General features: G+C 46.3%; 1 protein-coding gene across 1 annotated transcript in view; it reads right to left on the reverse strand.

Annotated features, from left to right (window-relative positions):
* Positions 1 to 22,904, reverse strand: part of NUP153 (nucleoporin 153) — a gene marked incomplete at its 3' end in the record, with an annotated part of 225,693 nt that overhangs the window by 94,662 nt on the left and 108,127 nt on the right. The window contains exons 13-14 of the mRNA XM_082258966.1: positions 22,416 to 22,448; positions 20,619 to 20,708 (exon numbers count right to left, since the gene is read on the reverse strand). Coding sequence (XP_082115092.1) covers positions 20,619 to 20,708; positions 22,416 to 22,448 — 123 coding nt within the window. The remainder of the gene's footprint in view (positions 1 to 20,618; positions 20,709 to 22,415; positions 22,449 to 22,904) is intronic.

Genomic DNA, 22,904 nt, shown 5'->3' on the forward strand with positions numbered 1-22,904 from the left:
ATTCGTCACATATGGGGACGTCCCAAAGCAGTGCAAACATGAGGGGTGGGAAACGCATCCGCGCCGAAAGGCAACGTAGTCTCCACATCAAAGAAAGGAACCTTACCAAAGGAAGGAAACCAGCTGGGCAACAGCAAAAATAAGTGCTCAACAGGAGCAACAACCCAGGAAAAGACAAAAAAACCAGGGGATACAAAACTTATCCCAACAGCCAGGAGTCCCCAACAAGGGACCCTAGGGAACAGCCGCACTAAGAACCTTGCGGCCAAAGGAAGCATCCGCCGATGCCTGAACATCTACTTTGTAGAATTTTGTGAAAGTGTGTACGGTCGACCAAGTCGCCGCCTTACACACCTGGGCTACAGAAGCCCCATGACGACAGGCCCAAGACGTACTCAGAGATCTAGTAGAGTGCGCCTTCACAGGCACAGGGGGAACCTTCCCCTGCAAGGCATAGGCCTGTTCAATGGTCTGCCTGATCCATTTGGCAATGGTAGAGGCGGAAGCCGCCATGCCCTTCCGAGGACCCTCTGGAAGAACAAACAAGGAGTCCGTCTTTCGAAAAGACTCAGTCGATTTAAGGTAAACCCTAATCGCCCGAACAACATCCAGAGAATGTAGTCTCACCTCCTTTGGATGTTTAGGCTTCGTGCACAACGAAGGCAAAACAATATCCTCGTTAAGATGGAATTCCGAAACTCGTTTCGGCAGAAAAGAAGGATTAGGTCGCAAGACCACCTTATCCAAATGAACAACCAGGTACGGAGACTTGCAGGACAAAGCCGCCAGTTCCGACACTCTGCGAGCCGAAGTGATCGCCACCAAAAAGGCGACCTTTTTGGACAACATAGACAACGATATCTCCCTGATCTGTTCAAAAGGAGCACGTTGTAACACAGACAGGACTAGATTCAAGTCCCAAGGGGGCAAAGGATCCCTCCTAGGAGGAACCAGATGCCGCACACCCTGAATAAAAGTGCCAACCAAGGAGTTGGAAGCCACGGGACGTTGAAACAGAACGGCCAGCGCAGACACCTGACCCTTTATCGTAGCCAGCGCCAAACGCTGATCGACACCCGTCTGAAGGAAAGACAGCACACGGGAAACCGAGTACGTGCGGGGTGAAAACCCCCTGGACTCACACCAGGCAAAATAGGCCTTCCAAGTACGGTAATAAACCTTTCCCGAGGAAGACTTCCTCGCGTTGATCAAGGTATGAACAACCTCTGGAGAGAGACCCTTCTCCTTCAGGACCTCGGTCTCAACAGCCAGGCCGTCAAAGCCAGCGACTGTAAAGCAGGATGGTAAATCGGTCCTTGAGACAGTAGATCGTCCCGAAGAGGCAGACGCCAGGGGGCGTCGACCGCCAGATTCACGAGGTCTGCGTACCAGGACCGGCGAGGCCAGTCCGGTGCCACAAGAATCACCGTGCTGCGTTCCGAGTGTAACCTGCGAAGGAACCGGGACAGCAACTGAACCGGCGGAAACGCGTACATCAGCCTGTACTGATGCCACGGGGCCACTAACGCGTCCGACGCGTCTGCCCGAGGGTCGCGCGTCCTTGCCACGAACCTCTTCACCTTGTAGTTGAGGCGAGACGCGAACAGGTCCACATCTGGAAGACCCCACTTCGCGCACAACATCTGGAAGACAGCCGGGTGGAGAGACCATTCCCCCTGATCCAGGGTCTGGCGACTCAGATAGTCCGCCTGCCAGTTCTCCACTCCCGGAATGTGAACCGCCGTTATCGCCGGGACATGAGTCTCGGCCCAAGACAGAATGTCGGCCACTTCTCGAGCCGCTCGGGCACTCCTGGTGCCCCCTTGGTGGTTGATGTAGGCCACCGCCGTGGCATTGTCCGTCTGCACCCGAACCGGGCAGCCCTGCAGCCGGTCCGTCCAGCGATGAAGACAGAGCCTTATCGCACGCAATTCCAGGATGTTGATCGGGAGGGAAGACTCCCCCTCCGACCAGGTCCCCTGGGCGGACAGAACGCCCAGAACACCACCCCAGCCCGACAGGCTGGCATCCGTGGTGATTATCGTCCACGAGATCGGACGAAACGACTTGCCCCCGGACACCAACGGGGACTGGAGCCACCACAGAAGGTTTTCCCTGGTGCGATGACTCAACGAGATCTGAAGATCCAGAGATTGAGGTCGCCCGTCCCACTTGGACAAGATCTCCGCCTGGAGACCCCGCGTGTGAAACTGCGCGAAAGGAATCGCCTCGAAGGCCGAGACCATCAATCCCAGACATCTCATACACGTCCGCAGAGACGAGTTCGGAACGTCCCTGAGGGACCTGACTTCCTCCTGAAGAGTCCTGAGTTTGTCTTCCGGCAGGAAGACCTTCGCCTGCACCGAGTCCAGTATCATTCCCAGATAGGGAAGACGAACCGACGGACTCAGTGTCGACTTTGGAACATTTATCGTCCAACCGAACTCCTGCAGAGTTTGCATCGTGACAGACAGGTCCTTCTCCAGACCCTGACTGGTCGCAGACCGAATCAGAATGTCGTCCAGATACCCCAGGACAGAAATGCCCTGGGCTCTCAATAATGCCAGAACCGGTGCAAGCACTTTGGTGAAGACCCGCGGAGCCGAGGCGAGCCCAAAGGGCAACGCCACGAACTGGTAGTGATCCTCCGCAATGGCAAATCGAAGGTATCTCTGATGACCCTCGAATATGGGGATGTGAAGATACGCATCCTTCAAATCGATGGAGGCCATGAATTCCCCCGGAACCAGGGCAGCCACCACCGAGCGCAGGGATTCCATGCGGAACTTGCGAACCCGCACAGAGCGGTTCAGAGCTTTCAAGTCCAGAATTGGACGAACCTTGCCCTCCTTTCTGGGCACGGTGAACAGATTGGAATAAAACCCCCGAAATCTGTCCCGATGAGGCACCGGAACCACCACTCCCTGAGCCCTCAGGTCCCGCACCGCCAGGTGCAGATCCCGCAGGCGCTCTGGAGACAGTTGTAGATTTGAGGGAAAAAATCTGCTCTCTGGCCGAGAGAGAAACTCGATCTTGTAACCAGATCGAACGATTTCCAGAACCCATCTGTCCCGCACACGGGCCAACCAGGGCTGAAGAAAACCGAGCAAGCGTCCCCCCACCCCAAAACTGGGTGAGGGCGCCCCTTCAGGCCGAACTGTTATGGGCCGCAGGTCCGGATTGGCCGGACTTCTGTTTCCCAGACCAGGGTTTCTTCTGAGAGCCCTGGCCCTTGAACGGTTTGCCCTTGTAGTGCGGCCGAAAGGCACGAAAGGACCCCTGAGGGGGCCGAAAATGAACATGCTTCTTCCCAGAAGCCCCCTTAGCCTTGGGGAAATGGGGCAAGAGAGTGCTCTTACCCCCGGTAATCCCCTTAATCAACACATCCAGGGACTCCCCAAAAAGGCGAGACCCATCATAAGGCAGATTGGCTAAGGTTTTACGTGAAGATTGGTCCACCGACCAACATTTCAACCAAACCAGGCGGCGAGACAACACCGCCACGCTGTGCACACGCGCGGCCAACGGAATCAGGTCCAGGTCCGCATCACACAGATACATGACACCCTGGTGGATCTGATCCACCATATCCAGGGTCGCCGCCGAGGCCGAATCGGCCACTAGGACGCGCCTAAGCATCTGCGTCCAACTTGCGATCGCCTGGGCCGCCATGAGAGAAGCAAACAGAGCCTTAAGCATAGAACCCGTAACAGAATAAGTATGACGGGCAAGAGACTCCAGTCTCCTATCCGTGGCATCACGGAAAACAGGGGATCCCTCTGCAGGGATCGCAGTGGCTCTGCTCAAAACCGCAATAGCATGATCCACTGGCGGAGGCACACACCACCGTTCATCAGTGGCAGGCGAGAAAGGATAACGCAGCTTAAATTTACTTGGTACCGCAAAAGGCTTGCGCAAATCGCGCCATTGGTCCTTAACAGCGCGCTGAAAATCAGCATTGCAGGGAAAAACCTGCGGCGTCCTGCGTTTTCTCTGCGTCCCATAAGCCGCCAAGGCAGCTGGGGGACACACCTCGTCCTGCAAACGTAGCGTCTGCTTAATGGAAGCAATCAACTCATCCATGATTGCAAGCTCTTCAGGCGAGCCAGGGGGAGAATTATCAACCCCCTCAACTTCAGCCTCTACCTCAGACCCCACTAGATCAAGAGAGGAGCGGGACCCCGATAGGGGGGTCCCCGCCAGAACAGCCCCATCACCTTCACCCTCAGAATCAGAGGACAGAGTAACTCTGGGCCGTTTAGTAGAGTGAGCAGCCACCAGCATTTGCACCTGTGCAGCAAGGCCAGCCACAATAGTGGCCAAATCCCCCCCTGGGGGGGAAACAGCGGTCCCCTGGCTTTCCACCAATACTGTGGGAAACTTGCCCTCCTGAGAATCCATTGCCCCTGTATGCCAGACAACCAAGGGTTAACTGCCCCCTTACAGCAAGCGCGGCAAGCGCAGCCCACCGCACCACACTCAGGCACAATGAGACCCCCACAGGGAATATACAGACTGAATACAGGCAATGGAATACAGGAATAGAAGGATAAAACCTGAGGAGACTCCGCTGCTGCTGCTGCCTCGATCGGTGCTTCCAGGAGAGAGGAAGTGATGCTGCCAGGGCGCTCTATGTAAGCCTATGGAGGCTACAAGAAAATGGCCGCCGTGCATGTAAACCATGCGGCCGGAGCGGGCGCCGGTAAAATGGCGCCGTTTGGCGCCGAAATCGCCGCTCCACAGTGCATAAAATCACACACAATATTATCCCATACTATGGATACATGTTAGATCGCCGCAGCGATCGCTGTATATGCCCCAACATGCCATTAAAAACATGCCCCACAGCACACAGCTCCTCACACTGCCCAGCCTGACATACTCAGTGTCATACAGCTCCCCCCCCCCCTTGCAGCCCACAGCATGCAGCCGAGATATAGGGAGACAAGCAGTGTGATTAAAGGCAGGTTACACAGTCCCAGACTGAGACCCCCCCCAGACAGACAGGTCCCCACATAGATACACTTACCTCACATGGCGTGGGGAACCCGCACAGGCGAACAAGCCGCTGCACATGAGGCAGGGAGAGTCGCAATTCAAGACGCACACAATGGCGGTTCAGAAACCGCACAGCGTCCGGTGAGGTAGCCACCTCACCAATCATCCCTGCACCGAACAGGGATGGGTCGTTCACCGTGCCAGGAGCGTTACCTGGCTGAACGCTCGATGGCAGACTGGGAAGCCACTGACCCACGACCTGCGACCAGGGGGATCAGCCCGAGACCCAGTCCGCATGATCCTCTTCGTCCGAAGAACTAACTAATGCTGACAAAAATAACAGCTAAGTAAAGGTAGAGAGAAAACTCAAACAAAATATCAAAAAGAAGAAAGAGTCTGGGACAAAAAGTCCCAGCACAGAGAGAGCCAGCCACTCCTGACAAGCTAGACATTAAAACTGAGATATGGTTGCAGGAAGTAGGAGGGTATTGACTGAGGGGACCACCCCTTGAGGGTGGGATATGTTAAAGCTTTATTGTTAACATATTCTGTTGCCTAGCTACTCCTTCGGAGCAAAGTCTAATACCCCATATGTGACGAATATGAAGAGGCGGCGACTGTCGGAGGACGTAAGAGAAAATTGGTTTTTACATCTTTTTTGGGGGGAATTTCATATATAAAAATGTTAAAAATATTGTTATTTTTTCAAAATAAACGCTATTTTTTTGTTTATAGCGCAAAAAGTAAAAATCGCACAGGTGATCAAATACCACCAAAAGAAAGCTCTGTTTGTGGGAAAAAAAGGACGTAAATTTCGTTTGGGTACGGCGTCGCACGCTTGCGCAATTGTCAGTTGAAGTCGCACAGCGCCGAATCGCAAAAAGTGGCCTGGACGGAAGACAGCAAAATCCTCCGGTGGTAAAGTGGTTAAGTGGCAGCAGGGATAGGCGAACATTTTGATGTAATATTTGTGTAGGTGGCCTTAAAAATGATGGAGTAGCAGTAGTTTAGAAATTGTGGCAAGATTTCTTCACTCAACCTCTATTTTAAGGCCCCACTCTAGTTTTGAACATTCCGCCATTCATACCTATGGGGCCAATTTCGCCACAAGAACGATATTTCACAAACCATTTGGTGAAACCTTCCAAAAAGTAATAGCAACGCGACCAGGAACGATCCGCTCGTTCGGTATATTACTTGTCTATGTAGTGTAAAAAACTGGGAAGCGTTCGGGTGCCAAATTTTCCCATAGGCTTTCACTATAATAAGAACTAGAAAAAAGACCATCAGGACTATGGCTTAGCCGTGGACATTTTTAGTAGCAGCATTGATAGCTGAACGCTTTGAAATAAGATTTGTGTAGGTGGGCTTGAAAATGAGGGAATGGTGGCAGTTTAGAAATAATGTCCTGATTTTTCAGCTCCCACTCTAGTTTTGAACATTCCGCCATTCATTCCTATGGGACCAATTTCACCACAAAAACGCTGACATTTCGTGAACCATTCGGCGAAACGTTCCACAAAGTAATGGCACACCAATCGGGAACAATCCGCACTGTATATTACTGCCCATGTAGTGTAAAAACTGTGGGAGGAGTCAGGGTGGTAAATTTAGCTATAAGAATATATGAATATATATGTGAGATAACAGTAAGTGGTCTTGCCATGCAAGAACACTTATGGTGAATTAAATTGTCCTTATGTTTGATCAAAAAAAGTCCTTGTGAAATAAAGTGCTGGTGCTATTAAATATGCTGATGATCAAACACATGAATAAATAAATAGTTCTTGTGAAATAAAGTGCTCGTGCTTTGAGTTTGATTTGTGCAGATCCCCTCGTGTCCCCACTCACCGGACAAATGGGGAAATAAAGCCCTCCAATGTATGTTGTCATTTCCGGTTCAGTGGTGAAATGCAAGCTGAGACGGCGCTCTCCCACGAACGGCCAGCAGATGATTATATGTAAGTGAAATATATTTGTTTTATTGAAATAAACCAACGATTTTACACTATGGAGGGTCTTTTCTGATTATACATTTAGGTACCGGAGAGTCCACTGGGAGAAACCTTCCATTCAAGGAATAAGCAAGTGGCAAAGCAAGATCTCATACATTGGAGGATAATACATGCTTTATTTCCCCATTTGTCCGGTGAGTGGGGACACAAGAGGGGAGTACGAAGTGATCTGCACAAATCAAACTCAAAGCACGAGCACTTTATTTCATAAGAACTATTTATCCATGTGTTTGATCATCAGCATATTTAATTAATAGCACCAGCACTTTATTTCACAAGGGCTTTTTTTGATCAAACATAAGGACAATTTAATTCACCATTATTAGATTATCATGAATTGTTGATGTATATTTAGGGTTTGTGTATACACAATTCAGCACTTTGCATCCACTTGTTATCTAGAGCAGCACTGATACCCACATTATTCATTTAGTTAAGGTCCACATTGCCTTATATCAGCAGCAGCCTAGGATTGAAAATTAACGTAACATTAAGAACAATACATTTATTTAGGAAGAGCAGCGATGCACTTTTTGATAAAACTTGTTAAAAAAGTGTGACAATGCTGAAAGCTGAAAATTGGCCTGGGAAGGAAGGGGGTAAAAGTGCCCGGTATTGAAGCAAAGTGGTTGTAAATCTTCACATATACCCAGTGACGTGACTAGCCCCAGGCGATAAACAAGCAGCCATCCATTTTTTGGTTTAGGAGAGCACAAGAACTGGATTATTTACAGGAGCACTTGCACTTGTTTTGATGTTGCTCATTTTATTCAGGACATTTGCATTTGTTTGTTATTGGTCATACTATGTTTCATTTATTAATTTACTGTACCACCGATGAGCACGGTTGAACATATTTGATTTGTATTATTCACATTAAGTGGCACAGCACTGTTTTTAAAGTTTTTTGATAGAGAAGCATATACTTCTACAAAATGTGCCCGTTTACCTTCAACCCTTTCCTGTCTACAATCTTTCAAAAAAAAAAAAAAAAAAAAAACCCCATCTTACACAGCATATCTCAGTAAGGTAGCAGAAAGCAGGGATCTGAGGGCTCACATACACCGCAGAGCTAGAGATCAGTGTAATCTGAGAACTGACTGTAGGAAAGAGACACATTCTCCTTCACAGGTTCATGAGAAACCAAGCTGAGAGGAGTCAACTGCAGTGTGCTGGAGGGTGATTGACTGTCTACCTGGAAGCAGGAGGTATTAGCTTAATCTTTTAGGAGTGAGTCAAGCAGATAGCCAGGATGAGGGATTAGGGAACAACCAGACTTGGTGCTTAGGATTCAGGTTAGTATACACTATAGTGGGATGTGCTTTATTCATTTTTCAGGTCTGATATTTACCAACCACTTTAGGATGGTGGCCAGATGGAGCCATTCAATAAAACCATCAATAGGTCCTCCAATAATTATAAATGCAATCTGTGAAATTGCAAAGTCACAAGCAGCCGAAAATACTCAATTCAGCCATTGGGGGCTGTTAAAAATTTTTTACCAAATAACATGAAAATTGTGGGCTTAAAACTAACCTATCGTCAAAGTCCAAAACATGGAGTGTTTAATTTAAAGAAAGCCTGTACTGAGAGATATATATGGAGGTAGCTTACACTGCTAAGGGTCCTTTCACACGAACGATCCGATCAGATCCGCCTGTCAGTTTTTCAGGCGGACCTGATTGGATGCTCCATGCATCCCTATGGGGCAGCGGATGTCAGCAGACACATCTCCGCTGACACCTGCTGCTATCCGCTTCCGATCCTACCCGTGAAATCCGGACGGATGGAAACCCTATTTTCCATCCGTTCAGCGGATCGGATGAGAACGAACAGGTGGTCTGTTCTCATCCAATTCCCCCATAGAGGACAGCGGGGATCTGACAGCTCCGTCTCCGCACAGAGCAGAGATGGAGCTGGCATCAGCCCGCTCAGCGGATCGATCCCCCGTTGAGCAGAGAACTGACCTCGAACGGCGCATCATGTGATAGGACCCTAACTCTTCACAGATGCTAGTTGTTTGGCTCGTTTCAAAAATATGGGTTCAACCCAAAAACAAGCATGCAGCAAAAAAAAAAAAAACAAAAAACACACCTGATTGGTATACTGGTTTCAGTTCAGTGACAATAACTGATGAGTCGATAAGCATGGATCAACCATAACAACTCAAACAATATCTCACAAAAGTGAGTACACCCCTCACATTTTTGTAAATATTTTATTATATTACAACACTGAAGAAATGACACTTTGCTACAATTTAAAGGAGTGTACAGCTTGTATAACAGTGTAAATTTGTTGTCCCCTCAAAATAACTCAACACAGCCATTAATGTCTAAACCGCTGGCAACAAAAGCGAGTACACCCCCTAAGTGACGGGGGTGTACTGACGGCATCACAGGGCTGGTGGATGTTAGAGACCTTGCGCTCTTCCACCTTCTGTTTGAGGATGCCCCACAGATGCCAAATAGGGTTTTTTTCTGAAGACATGCTTGGCCAGTCCTTCACCTGTACCCTCAGCTTCTTTAGCAAGGCAGTGGTCGTCTTGGAGGTGTGTTCAATTTGTATATTGGTCTTTATAGCAGCACCAACCTTAGAAACGTGTGTTTATGGTTTGTCCCCCAATATCTTGTTTGTTACAGGTTTAGTCCTGACCAGACTTCTGGGTGGAGCACCCCACTCTCCCACACCAGTACCTCATTATCATTGTCCATCTGAGTAGTTCTAGGAGGGGTCCCTTTATATTGCAGTTTTAGCAGAGGAATCTGCAGCTAGCAAACTTCTCCCATGTAAGGAGTATGCCCTATGGTTCTGAGAAGTGGGCTTTATCTTTTCTATGAATCGTGTAGTACCCACTGAAAATGGGGTACTTTGACGCAGCCTGTGGGCTTGAACAAAATATGGCCATGTGGTGTGTCTAAATCCCCATATTTACTTATTTAGAGCAGGTGTTTTTAAGCAGTCTTAAAAGATTTGAAAGCAACTTTTTTTTGTGTATGTTTGCGCTATATTCTCTATGGTTCAATTTGTATATTGGTCTTTATAGCAGCACCAACCTTAGAAATGTGTATTTACAGTGTGCCCCCCTAATAGTTCTCTTCCACTCCTCCATGAGGAAATAGTTACATAGTAGTTGAGGTTGAATAAAGACAATAGTCCATCCAGTTGAACCTGTGTAGGTGTGTGTGGACGTATTCATTTCCCATACCTATGAATGTTTTGATCTAGGAGATGTATGTCCAAGAGTCTTTTAAAAGTAGCCATACTCCCCGCAGTTACTACCATTTGTTGAAGCGAGTTCCACAATCTTCTCTGGCGTCTCTTCTCTAGGGAGAATAAATAGAGAGCTTGCAAACGCTCCTCCTAATTTAGGTCCTCCAATCCCCTAATTAGCTTAGTTGCCCTTCTTTAAACTCTTTCCAGTTCCAGCACATCCTTTCTTAGGATTGGTGACCAGAACTGGACAGAATACTCCAGGTGTGGCAGGACCAGAGTTTTATCAAGTGGTAGGATTATAGATGTCCTTGGTCTGCTTGTCTTCAGCAAACTGTTTGCAGGCTTTCTTGTGCATCATCTTGAGAAGAGGCTTCCTTCTGGGACGACAACTATGTAGACCAATTTGATGCAGTGTGCGGCGTATGGTCTGAGCACTGACAGGCTGACCCCTCTGCAGCAATGCTGGCAGCACTCATCTATTTCCCAACGACAACCTCTGGCTAGGATGCTGAGCATGTGCACTCAACTGCTTCGGTCGATCATGGCGAGGCCTGTTCTGAGTGGAACCTGTCTTGGTAAACTGCTGTATGGTCTTGGCCACCGTGCTGCAGCTCAGTTTCAGGGTCTTGGCAATCTTCTTATAGCCTAGGCCATCTTTATGTAGAGCAACAATTCTTTTTTCAGATCCTCAGAGTTCTTTGCCATGGGGTGCCATGCTGAACCTTCAGTGACCAGTATGAGTTTGAGCGATAACACCAAATATAACACACCTACCCATTCACACCTGAGACCTTGTAACACTAATGAGTCACATGACACAGGGGAGGGAAAATGGCCAATTGGACCCAATTTGGACATTTTCACTTAGGGGTGTACTCACTTTTATTGCCAGCGGTTTAGACATTAATGGTTGTGTTGAGTTATTTTGAGGGGACAGCAAATTTACACTGTTACACGAGCTGTACACGCACTACTTTACATTGTAGCAAAGTGTAATTCAGCGTTGTCACATGAAAAGATAGAATAAAATATTTACAAAAATGTGAGGGGTGTACTCACTTTTGTGAGATACTGTAGCTCAACTCAAGTTCTCTTTATCATATCTTAATACATACATAAACAATCCACTGACCGGTCACAATTTTGGCATACATGCTGGCATGTTTCTAAACTTTTTAGTCAAGGTGATAGCTCTTCTACTGAACTCTGTATGTGTATGACCTTTAAACAAGTGTTTGCTGAGTTTCAAGTCTGGTCTTCATTAACACAACTTTGTGTTTTTTCTTATACTTATTGCCAAGTCACTTTCTGGTTCTCTTGTTGGCTCACAGCTTCTAGACAGTACTCTACGGAGGAGGCAGACCATTCAATATTTCCATCTTCCACTCAGAACTTTTCACTGCTGAATGGTAGAGCACAGCTTCTATGAATGAAGGAGGGCAGAAAGGGCAGACAAATCAGAAAGGCCCAGCAGCTTATATTAACCTTCACAGCACTGGAAGGCTGCAGTCACAGGGGTTTGGCGCAGCACATTTAACTAAACATAGGTTTTAAATAAGTTACTTAAAAGCACTTTTAAGCCCAAAAGCAAACGCTTTGATAGCTGCATTCATTTTTTTTTTTATGCTCGCTTTCCTCTTTTTATTGGTTGATCTGGCCAGTAAGTCTGTTTTTGAAAAGAACGAGACACCTTGCAGATGTAGCAGTTAGAGTGTTGGGACACACCATGCTCCACTGACAGGGTCGCTTACAATGGCTAGCTTTTATTATTTTTTATTTTATATCATCTAGAGTGGGGGCACTAATACAGCAGGTGTGTTACTGGCCAGATCGCCAGGTGAAAACAGAGGGTAAAAAATTTTTAAGAAAACGAATGCAACCACCAAATCCAAAGATAATGAAGATGAAAAATTAGATTTTTGGTTTTGGGTTTACTATCACTTTTTAAATGCTGTGTCTAGTACTGCACGGTGGTTGAAAACTAACTAAAAATGAATGCCTAAGAGAAGGAAATTCAACTGAGTAACAATTGACGTCAGTGCCTCATCCCTCAATTTTTAACCCTTCCACGGTAGAACCAGTAGAAAGCAGGAAATTCAAGGCACGCATTGGTACAAATAACGAGGTAGCTTTCAGAGCTCATACAGATTGGCCTGCTTACAGAGTAGGCTCCAGTCCAACAGTGTTAAGCTATAACTCAAAAGATAAGCAGAAGAAAGGCTGATCAGGATTAGCTGCAATTGTTAAACTTTTCCTTTTAGACTATGATATTGAGAAATAAGCCAAAAGATCCATTAAGAAGAAGCAGATTTGAAAGTTGGATGACCCTTACTTGGGCCTTATGCTAGGAATAAATATGACCAACAGTAGGGTAGGAATGACCAAATCAGAGACTCCTGCATCTCTCAGGACCCTGGCTTCAACAGCCATGCCATTAAAGCCAGTGACTGTAAGGAGGATGAAAGATCGAACCTTGTGATTGGAGGTCGGGTTGCTTCCAGGAGGGCCAAAGGATTGCCCAAAATGTCAGAATACCACATTCTCTTGTGCCAGGCCAGGGCAACCAGAATCACCATAATTCCCTCCTGGAAAGAGGATGGTAGAAAGCGCAGGTACATGAAGTTCAAGTCAGCAAATCTTGAGCAAGGCCACCTGGGTCCTCAAAGCAAGACATTTGTCTGGAGGCAGAGAAACTCTCACCTGGACAGTATCCAGGGTCAGGAAGAGATGTGCATATATGGAAGGAGCAGTAGACCAAAAAAATAAGAGTCCAAATTCATTATTGTGGTGTTAAAAGGCCGCCAACGTGTTTCGTGGGTCAAAGAAACACCCTCTTCATCAGGGCTACAGTAAAACAATGTAAAAAGTAATTGTGACTGATAAAATCATGAGCCTAACAATCGTAAAACATGGATAACCGATATACATGTGCGCACACAGCTGTGCATCCACAAATACCCGTATATTCACAAACATCCACACATGCAATAAATTGAAGAAATGAGAATATCAGAGGATATTAGGTGATATTGTAATATACCACACAGTAAAAATGTTTTCTTTTACGCAGACACAGATCTGCTTTTGCCAAAGAAACAGGTGAGCTTTATTACAAAAAAATAATTTATCCGGTCACACAATTATTTCTCCAGACCATGGGAACAGCCATGAAAACTCAATTTGCTCCCAGTTGTGCAAATTTATTTATGGGTCATTTTGAAGAGAAATATAGCTCTTCCTCTAGGAATTTAGTTTTCCTCAATATAATCTCATCTTTATCTGGGAAGGCAAACTTTCATCAATCGCCCTTTTTGTCCAATATCCTAATGACAACACTGATGGACTTCACTTACAAGCCACACTCATTCTACATCTATGGAATATCTGGATGTAATTCTGATGGGCAATCAAGATGGAAGGACCCCACACCTCTGCAGAATGTGCATCCTGTGAGACACATTGGTCTCCAATAACGAAGCAGATCGCTCCCTCAGAACCAAGTCATCCAGATATGCTATACCAGTAATATTAAGGATATGTAGAAGTAACAGAACTGGGGCCAGGAACTTGGTGAACACTGAGCTGGCGACAAAACAAATGGCAGGGCCATAAAATTGAAATTAGCAGTCCTCTGCCGCAAACAGCGAAACCTTTGGTAAGGTGGAAAGATCGAAACATGCAGATAAGCATCCTTGATGTCCAAGACGTCAGAAAAATCTCCCTACTGGAGACAGGCCACCACAGACTGCATTAATTCCATCCTGAACTTCTGTACACTGAGAATCTGAGTACTGAATCTCTTGAGATCTATAAAGGGGTAAAGACCGTCGCTTAGTTTTGGAACCATGAAGAGGTTCAAGTAAAAAACATAACCTCTGCCCATGGAAAAGGAATAATCACGCCTTGTGATCAAAGATGATCGAGAGGCCATGAAGGCCAGCAAATCTCCCCCCTCCAGTACAAGTGGTGGGCACCCCTGTATTAGGTGGTCCTCAGGCATGGAGGACTTTTGAGTTCATAGATTCTCGCGGAACTGGGTCTAGGTCTTGAACATATATGGAGCAGCAGATTTCGGAACCGTAGGCATTGACTACTTTAAGTGGTAACCGGGTTCTCTTACCCACCCAGTCACTTTCTGGTTGTAATCATCCAAAGCAGGACCAAGCGTTTCCCTCAAAGAGATAAACGTCCCGCATGCTTTTTGCAGGGTAATGCTGCTGACCAAAAATTCTGCGCAAGTGTATAGACAAGAGCCCTAACCAAGAACGTTGTTTAAGTCCTTCAGTCCACTGAAGGTGTCAGAGCAGATTTTTTTTAAATCGATCATCCACCCGAATTCCTGAAGGGTCTGAATCGTGATAGAGAGGTTGCCCAGCAGATCCGAGGTGGAGACTGCTCGCAACAGCAGATCGTCCAGATATCCCACAATTGAAATATCCCGCTGACATAACAAGGCCAGCACTGGGGGCCAGGACCTTGGTAAATACTCTGGGAACCGAGGCGAGACCAAAGGGTAATACCAGAAATTGAAAGTGCTACTCTGCCACCGCAAGGCAGAGGAATCGCTGGTAGCCATCGAAAATGGGGACGTGGAGATACACATCTGAGATCGATGGAGGCCAGAAAATCCCCCTGATTCAATGATGCCACCACTGACCGAATGGACTCCATGCGAAACATCTGCACCCGCACAAAGCGGTTCAGAGCCTTGAGGTCCAGCATTGGGCGCACCTTGCCCTCTTTTCTGGGCACTGTGAACAGCTTTGAATAGAAACCTTGAGCGCGTTCCCGCTGAGGAACCAGCACAATCACCCCTTGAGCCAGGAGATCTTGCAGAGCCTCCCACGGATCCTTCAAACGCTCTGGAGACAGGTGAAAATTTGACTGAAAACACCTGTCCCCTGGCCGGGACTAGAGTTCGATCTTGTACCCGGGAAAAAAATCAGTGCGTGAACCCAATTGTCCTGAATGAATTGCAGGCATCCCCCCCACCCCTGAGCCGGTTGAGTGCCCCCCTTCATGCTGAAGAGGACTTGGCAGCAGCCTGACTGACCGGGCTTGCCCCAATGCTTTTTAGCCCCTCCAGAAGCTCTGAACAGCTTAATTTTTTCTTTCGCCCCAGGGGCACGAGAAAAAAAAAAAACGCTTGTGAGCAGAAAAAAGGAACCCTCTTAGTACAGGAAGTCTTACCCTTTGAGGAAGAAGAGTACTCTTCCTGCCAGTCAAGCCCTTGATCAACTCATCCAATGAGTCGCCAAATGCTCTCCCAGTAAGGGGAGGTCAGCTAGGGCCTTCTTAGAAGCTTGGTCAGCCGACCAGCTCTTCAGCCAAATCATGCGTCTCAAGGCAATGCCCACGGCCAAAACATTGGCCACCAGGGGAGCCGCATCTATAGACTCATCACTCAGGAACACCAGAGCCTGGATCACCTGGTCCAACAGTTCCAGCTGTTCCAGAGGGCGAGTCTCGGGGTCCATAGTCTCCCGCAAACCCCTAATCCACTCGTTCACCGTCTGAGACTGATACAAATACCGGTTGGCGTGAACACGTGAAGATGGCGGGAAAGGGATTCCACCTGCCAGTCCACCGGGTCTGTAAAGAGGGGGAATCTTCCATAGGCACAAGGGTAGATTTGTTTAATCTGGAGACAAGATGGGGGGAATAAGACAAACAGATGGGGCAGGCCAGGGGGATCTTTTAATATAACCTGCTCACACTCATAGGCCAAGCTGGGGGGGGGGGGGGGAACCATAAGGATCTAGATTATCCAGTGCGAAGCCCCAGCCGGCATCGTTGCTTGTAGATCACCAGGAAAATTCTTTCCTGAACACCAGCTAGCGAGTAAAGAGAAATAAAAGAAAATATTCTGAAAATAATAAAAAAAACTGAGATCGGAGTGCCAGCAGGAAACCTAGGTCCTTCTTTAGGCAGAAACAAACCGATGTGCTGGGCTGTGTCTGTGAGGGTTATGTCTGGAAGGACAGCCCTGTGGGCGTGTATATGCTAAAACTTTGTACTAACGTACTGCCTAGACTACACCTGCAGGTGGCAGCATATCCCACACAGCTCATGAAAATGAGGCTGCGTCTGTCAGTGGACGATAGAGAAACATTGATTTTTAACTTGTAAGCAACAAGTGTCCGAAATAGGTTTGGTCCTTTAGTTAAATTTTTTTTTTCTCTCACTAATCTACACATTCAGTACCCCATACCGGCAAAGTGAAAGCAGAATTTTAGGAACAATTGCAAATGTATAAAAATAAAGGGAAAAACTGAAGTATAACATTGACATTAAATATTCAGAACCTTTGCAATAACACTTGAAATTTAGCTCAGGTTTTTTCCATATCTCTTGATCTTTGCGGAGATGTTTCTACACCTTGATTGGAGCCCACCTGTGGTAAATTACGTAAATTGATTGAACATGATTTAGAAGGGCACACAACGCTTTATAAAAAGGCCTCACAGCTGACAATACATACGGTATCCGAGAAAAAGTCATGAGATCAAAAGGAACTTTCTGCAAAGCTCAGACAAAATTATTGCAAGGTAAAGATTTGGGGAAGGCTACAAAAAAAAAAAAAAAAAAAAAAAAGTGGTGTTGCACTGCACGTTCCCAAGAGAACAGTGGCCTTCGTAACTCTCAAATGCAAGAAGTTTGGCACAAGCAAACTGAGCAATCGGGGAAGAAGTGCCTTAGTAAGAGGTGACCAAGTACCAGATGGTCACTCTGATTGAGCTCCAGAGATCCTGTGTGGAGATGAGAAAAAGTTCCAGAAGAACAACCATCCCTCCACCGATCAGGACTTTATGGCAGAGCGGTTAGACAGAAGCCTCTTAGTGCAAAACACACGAAAGCCCATTTGGAGTTTGCAAAAAGCACCTAAAAAACTCTCAGACTGCGATAAAAGAATATCTCTCCGGTCTGATGGAACCAAGATTAAACGGCTTGGCCTCAAATTCTAAGTCTGGAGGAGACCAGGCACTGCTCATCTGCCCGATTGAATTCCAACAGTGATGTAAGCAGCAGCAGGGAATGGGTTGAAGTAAATCTGAATGGAGCAAAGTACAGAGATATCGTCAATGAAAACCTGTTCCACAGTGCTTAGGACCTCAGACTGGGTCAAAGGTTTACCTTCCAACAGGATAACGATCCAAAGCACACAGCCAACACAGGAGTGGCTTAGGGACAACGGTGAATGTCTTAGAGCGGCCCAGCCACAACCCTGACTTAAACATCTCTGGAGAGACCTGAAAATGGCTGTACGCCGACGGTCCCCACCCAACCTGATTGAGCTTGAGAGGATTTGCAAAGAATAGCAGAAAATCCCCCAATCCAGGTGTGCAAAGCTTGTCACGTCATACTCAAAGACTCGAGGCTGTAATTGCTGCCAAAGGTGCTTCAACAACACCATGAGTAAATGGTCTGGACTTTATTTTTTTAGATTTATACTTGTCTAGGTGGATGCAGCATTGGTCCGATGTTGCATCAGTCTCCCATTGGCTCGAACATTGAGAATACCGCAGATCGCTGGGTTCTCACAGCTCCCTGAGAAGAGAACTGCGACACGCTGAAAGGCTGAGCCGGCTATCAGTCCAGGCATGCGAGTGGATCCTGACCTCATAGTTGCGATCTTGCCAGAGCCTGGACCGGCTCTGTGACATCAGCACACTTCAGCCCGCTGTGTGCTGAAAACGGGTCAAAGGAGTGCAAAATGAACTGCACTCCTGTGATTCACAGGAGTAGTACAGCCAAACAAGCTTTTCACTTTGTCATTATGGGGAAGTAAATGTACATAAATGAAAATATATTTATAAAAGAAAATGTAGCATTAAGCTGCAACATAACAAAATTGAAGTGATGCGGGTCCAAATACATTATGAATGCACTATATACTTGCATATTAGCAGTACGTTCCCAGTCATGAGACTGGGCTCCCCTGTGCCAGTGAGTGGCAGCAGCATGGGAGAAAAGAAAGTACAACGGATGGGCCATAAGAGTCTATGAGTGATGTCACCACTCCCAGGCATTACCGGCTGTTGAGTGCGCTCTCCTATCCCCTGCAGCCACAGCTGGTTGACATGGGATCACTTGACCCAATTGTACAAGGCTGCCAATAGGCAAGTATATACATCTTTTATACAGGTTAGTCAGCATAAGTGCTAGGAAGGGGGAGGGGGCATTTTAATTTATTATATTTAGTATGGAATTCTACTTGTTTACAAAGGGAAAATAAAATAACCAATTTATACCCATTAATGTATGTTACTTACCTTGACATTTGCAGCAGGAACACACGAGCCCTGAACTACAAAAGGTATATGATGAACTTCTGCTATTGGTTTTGATGGCATGAAGAGCAGATTTGCTGATCAACCGTGAAGCATTGGAGGGGACAAGCTAAGGCTCCGTTCACATGTAGGCGTTGGCGTTTTTTTAGGCGTTTGTTTATCGTTTTTCAGGCGTTTTACAGGCATTTTAATAGGCGTTTTTGCAAGCGTTTTACAGGCTTTTTTTGGGCATTTTTAACAGGTGTTTTTGTGTAATGAGGTGACCAATGGAAAAGCAGAGTGTTTTTTTTTTACAACATTTGCAAAGGAACCTCCCAGGGACCTCCTCCTCTGCATTGGACCTCCCAGGGACCTCCTCTTCTGCATGATTTTTTTTTATGGTTCTGGACATGCTACAGAGCTGAAACTTCACAGGTACACTTTTTAGACCCCCCAGACACTAAATCCAAAGAAATCTTTTTTATTTTTATTTTTTTTTAATTTTTTCAATAATTGGCTCTCTATCAAAAACGACAATTTTTAAGAACTTTTTTTTGCCTGATTCATAGTCCCTGGGGCATGATCCAAAACCCTAGGCACTTTTTAGGGGCATTTATTGGGTTTTGGGGCTTCAAAATGTTGTTTTTTGATTCCATATATATATCTACATTACGGTCACCTTGGCATAGCAGAGTCAATTTACCCTAAACTACATTACGGTCACCTTGGCATGGAAGAGTTTGGTCACCCTGGCATAGTAGAGTCAGTTCATTGTAAACTACATTACAGTCGCCTTGAGTTCGGTCACCCTGGCATAGCAGAGTCAGTTCACCTAAACTACATTACGGTCACCCTGGTATGGCAGCAGGCTAAGTCAGCTAAACTTCGTTACGGTCACCCTGGCATGGCAGCAGGCTAAGTCAGTAAAGTTCATTACGGTCACCTTGTCATGGAAGAGTTTGGTCACCCTGGCATAGTAGAGTCAGTTCACAGTCACCTTGAGTTCGGTCACCCTGGCATAGCAGAGTCAGTTCACCTAAACTACATTACGGTCACCCTGGTATGGCAGCAGGCTAAGTCAGCTAAACTTCGTTACGGTCACCCTGGTATGGCAGCAGGCTAAGTCAGTAAAGTTCATTACGGTCACCTTGGTATGGCAGGGTCTGGTCACCTAAACTGCCTAACTGCTGTTCTCCATGTTTCAGGAAAATGTGCTCACAGCAGAGGCATGCCAAGGGGGTGGAGACCTGGGTGGAGAGCTGTGCTGTTTGAGCTGATCAGGAGCAACAAAACGCTTGTAAAACGCCTGTGAAACGCCAAATATCACTTTACATTGAGGTCTAGGACAAAACGCCTGTGATCTGCCCAAAAAGAAGCTCAAGTACTTTTTTGCGCGTTGGGCGTTTTCCTTAGGGCGTCAAAACGCTCAGATGTGAACAGGGGTCATTGCAATGAATGGGATTTGTCTTGTTGGGCGTTTTGAGAGCTGATCAGTGAGCAGAAAAACGCTCCAAAAACGCCTACATGTGAACGGAGCCTAAAAGTCTTCGGCAAAGTAAATATTTACAAAAGACTTCCTGCAGGCCTCTCCGATGCTTTAGCAACAACCTAGTGACTTTAAGAGGATTTGTTATGCCCTTTGCTACAGCAAAGTTAAGCCCCTTTCACACTGACGGACAGGTCGGGTCCGTCAGTTTTTCAGACGAGCCCGATCCAACCAATCATTGCTCTTTATGGAGCTGCGGATGTCACCGGAGAAGTGTCCGCTGACACCCGCCGACAACAGATTCCATCCTGTCTGCATAAAACAGACAGGGATTGGATAAGATCAGAGGTCCGTTTCCTTACGACAGCCCCACAGAGAACAGCGGGCTTGTGTCTGTATCAGTGAAATGGACCCGTCATCTACCTGCTCAGCGGGGATCAGCAGAGATCCCCTGCTGAGCGGATGGATCTGCTGGCCGACTCCAGACAGTGTGAAAGGGGTCTTACTCTGCTAAGGCCCATTCACACCAGCCCTGCTCGGTAGAATTGCCCAATGCATAGACAAAGCAAACTGACATGTCCTAATGCTTCAGTTTATAATTATCCGCTGCACTTTTAAGGGGCTTATGCTTACTGGCGATGCAGTCGGCTCTTCACTGGAGCTGATAGCTTTCACAACTGGATGTGAGAAGTTAAAGTCTGGAGCATCAGTAGAAATGATACACTAGAGAAAGAGAGAAAGAAGCAGGAAAACATTACAATTATAAATGCAGCATCATAAACACATGAAAATACACACACACACACACACATCCCTACACAGTATCTCACAAAAAAGAGTACACCTCTCACATTTTTGTAAATGTTTTATATCTTCATGTGACAACGCTAAAAAAAGTAATGACACTTTCCTACAACGTAAAGTAGTGAGTGTACAGCTTGTATAACAGTGTAAATGTGCTGTCCACTCAAAATAATTCAGCACACAGCCATATCTAAACCGCTGGCAACAAAAGTGAGTACACCCCTAACTTAAGATGTCCAAATTGGGCCCAAATTGTCAATATTTTGTGTGGCCACCATTATTTTCCAGCACTGTCTTAACCTTCTTGGACAGAGTTCACCAGAGCTTCACAGGTTGCCACTGGGGTCCTCTTCCACTCCTCCATAACAACATCACGGAGCTGGTGAATGTTAGAGACCTTGCGCTCTTCCACTTTCCATTTGAGAATGTCCCACAGATGCTACATAGGGTTTAGGTCTGGAGACATGCTAGGCCAGTCCATCACCTTTACCCTCCGCTTCTTTAACAAGGCAGTGGTCGTCTTGGAGGGGAGTTTGGGGTCGTTATGTTGGAATACTGCCCTGCAGTCCAGTCTCTGAAGGGAGGGGATCATGCTCTGCTTCAGTATGTCACAGTACACGTTGGCATTCATGGTTCCCTCAATGAACTGTAGCTCCCCAGTACCGGCAGCACTCATGCAGCCTCAGACCATGACACTCCCACCACCATGCTTGACTGTAGGCAAGACACACTTTGTACTCCTCACATGGTTGCCGCCACACACGCTTGACCTCATCTGAACCAAATAAGTTTATCTTGGTCTCATCAGACCACAGGACATGGTTCCAGTAATCCATGTCCTTAGTTTGCTTGTCTTCAGCAAACTGTTTGTGGGCTTTCTTGTGCATCTTTAGAGGAGGCTTCTTTCTGGGGCAACAGCTATGCAGACCAATTTAATGCAGTGTGCAGCATATGGTCTGAGCATTGACATTGACAGCACTCATATGTCTATTTACCAAAGAAAACCTCTGGATAGGACGTCAAGCATGTGCACTCAACTTCTTTTGTCGACCATGGAGAGGCCTGTTCTGAGTGGAACCTGTCATGTTAAACCGCTGTATGATCTTGGTCACTGTGCTGTAGCTCAGTTTCAGGGTCTTGGCAATCGTCTTATAGCCTGGGCCATCTTTATGTAGAGCAACAATTTTTTTTTTTGTTTTTTTTTTTCAGATCAGAGAGTTCTTTGCCATGAGGTGCCATGTTGAACTTCCAGTGGCCAGTATGAGTGAGTGATAACAAAATTTAACACACTTCCTCCCCATTCACACCTGAGACCTTGTAACACTAACGAGTCACATGACACCGAAGAGGGAAAATGGCTAATTGGGCCCAATGTGGACATTTTCACTTAGAGGTCTCCTCACTTTTGTTGCCAGTGGTTTAGACATTAATGGCTGTGTGTTGAGTTATTTTGAGGGGACAGCAAATGTACACAGCAAAGAGTCATTTTTTCAGTGTTGTCACATGAAAAGAGAATAAAATATTTACAAAAATGTGAGGGGTTGCATTCACTTTTGTGAGCTACTGTATATATACAAACACACACACACAAACATACATATTTGCAACAAAATCTGAATTACTCACTAGCTTTTCACCAATCTTCACCTCATCGCTTGTCTTGGAAAAACAAAGAAAACAGGCTTAAGTTACATAACTTAATGGTAGGAGAACAGGAAAAAAAAAAAAAAAAAAAAAAAAAGTTATTTTCCGCCTATGAGAATCTTAAACAGGAGTCCTTGGTGTAAAATTCCCTTTGAGTTCACGGAAACATAGCTGTTGGCTGAAGGTCAGCCATAAATGAGCGTGTTATAGTGCCATCTACAGGAGTAAAATGCTAGATGAAAGAAAAAAAAAACAAACTAAACCGGCAGCCAGAATGAGGGCTCTCTTAGGTGACTTTCTTAAGGACAAATGTTAACATAACTTTTTATTAAAAAAACAAGTTCAGGTCTCAGCCACCTGCTCCCTATGCAGAATAGGAATAACATTTTTAATTCCAATAACCTTGGAGCCAAAGTAATAACTATAGGACAGGCTACAATATTAAAAGGTATTTCTCCTAACAAAAATAGA

This window comes from Pelophylax lessonae (genome assembly GCF_965119305.1).
Source record: "Pelophylax lessonae genome assembly, chromosome: 5".
Classification (NCBI taxonomy): Eukaryota; Metazoa; Chordata; class Amphibia; order Anura; family Ranidae; genus Pelophylax; species Pelophylax lessonae.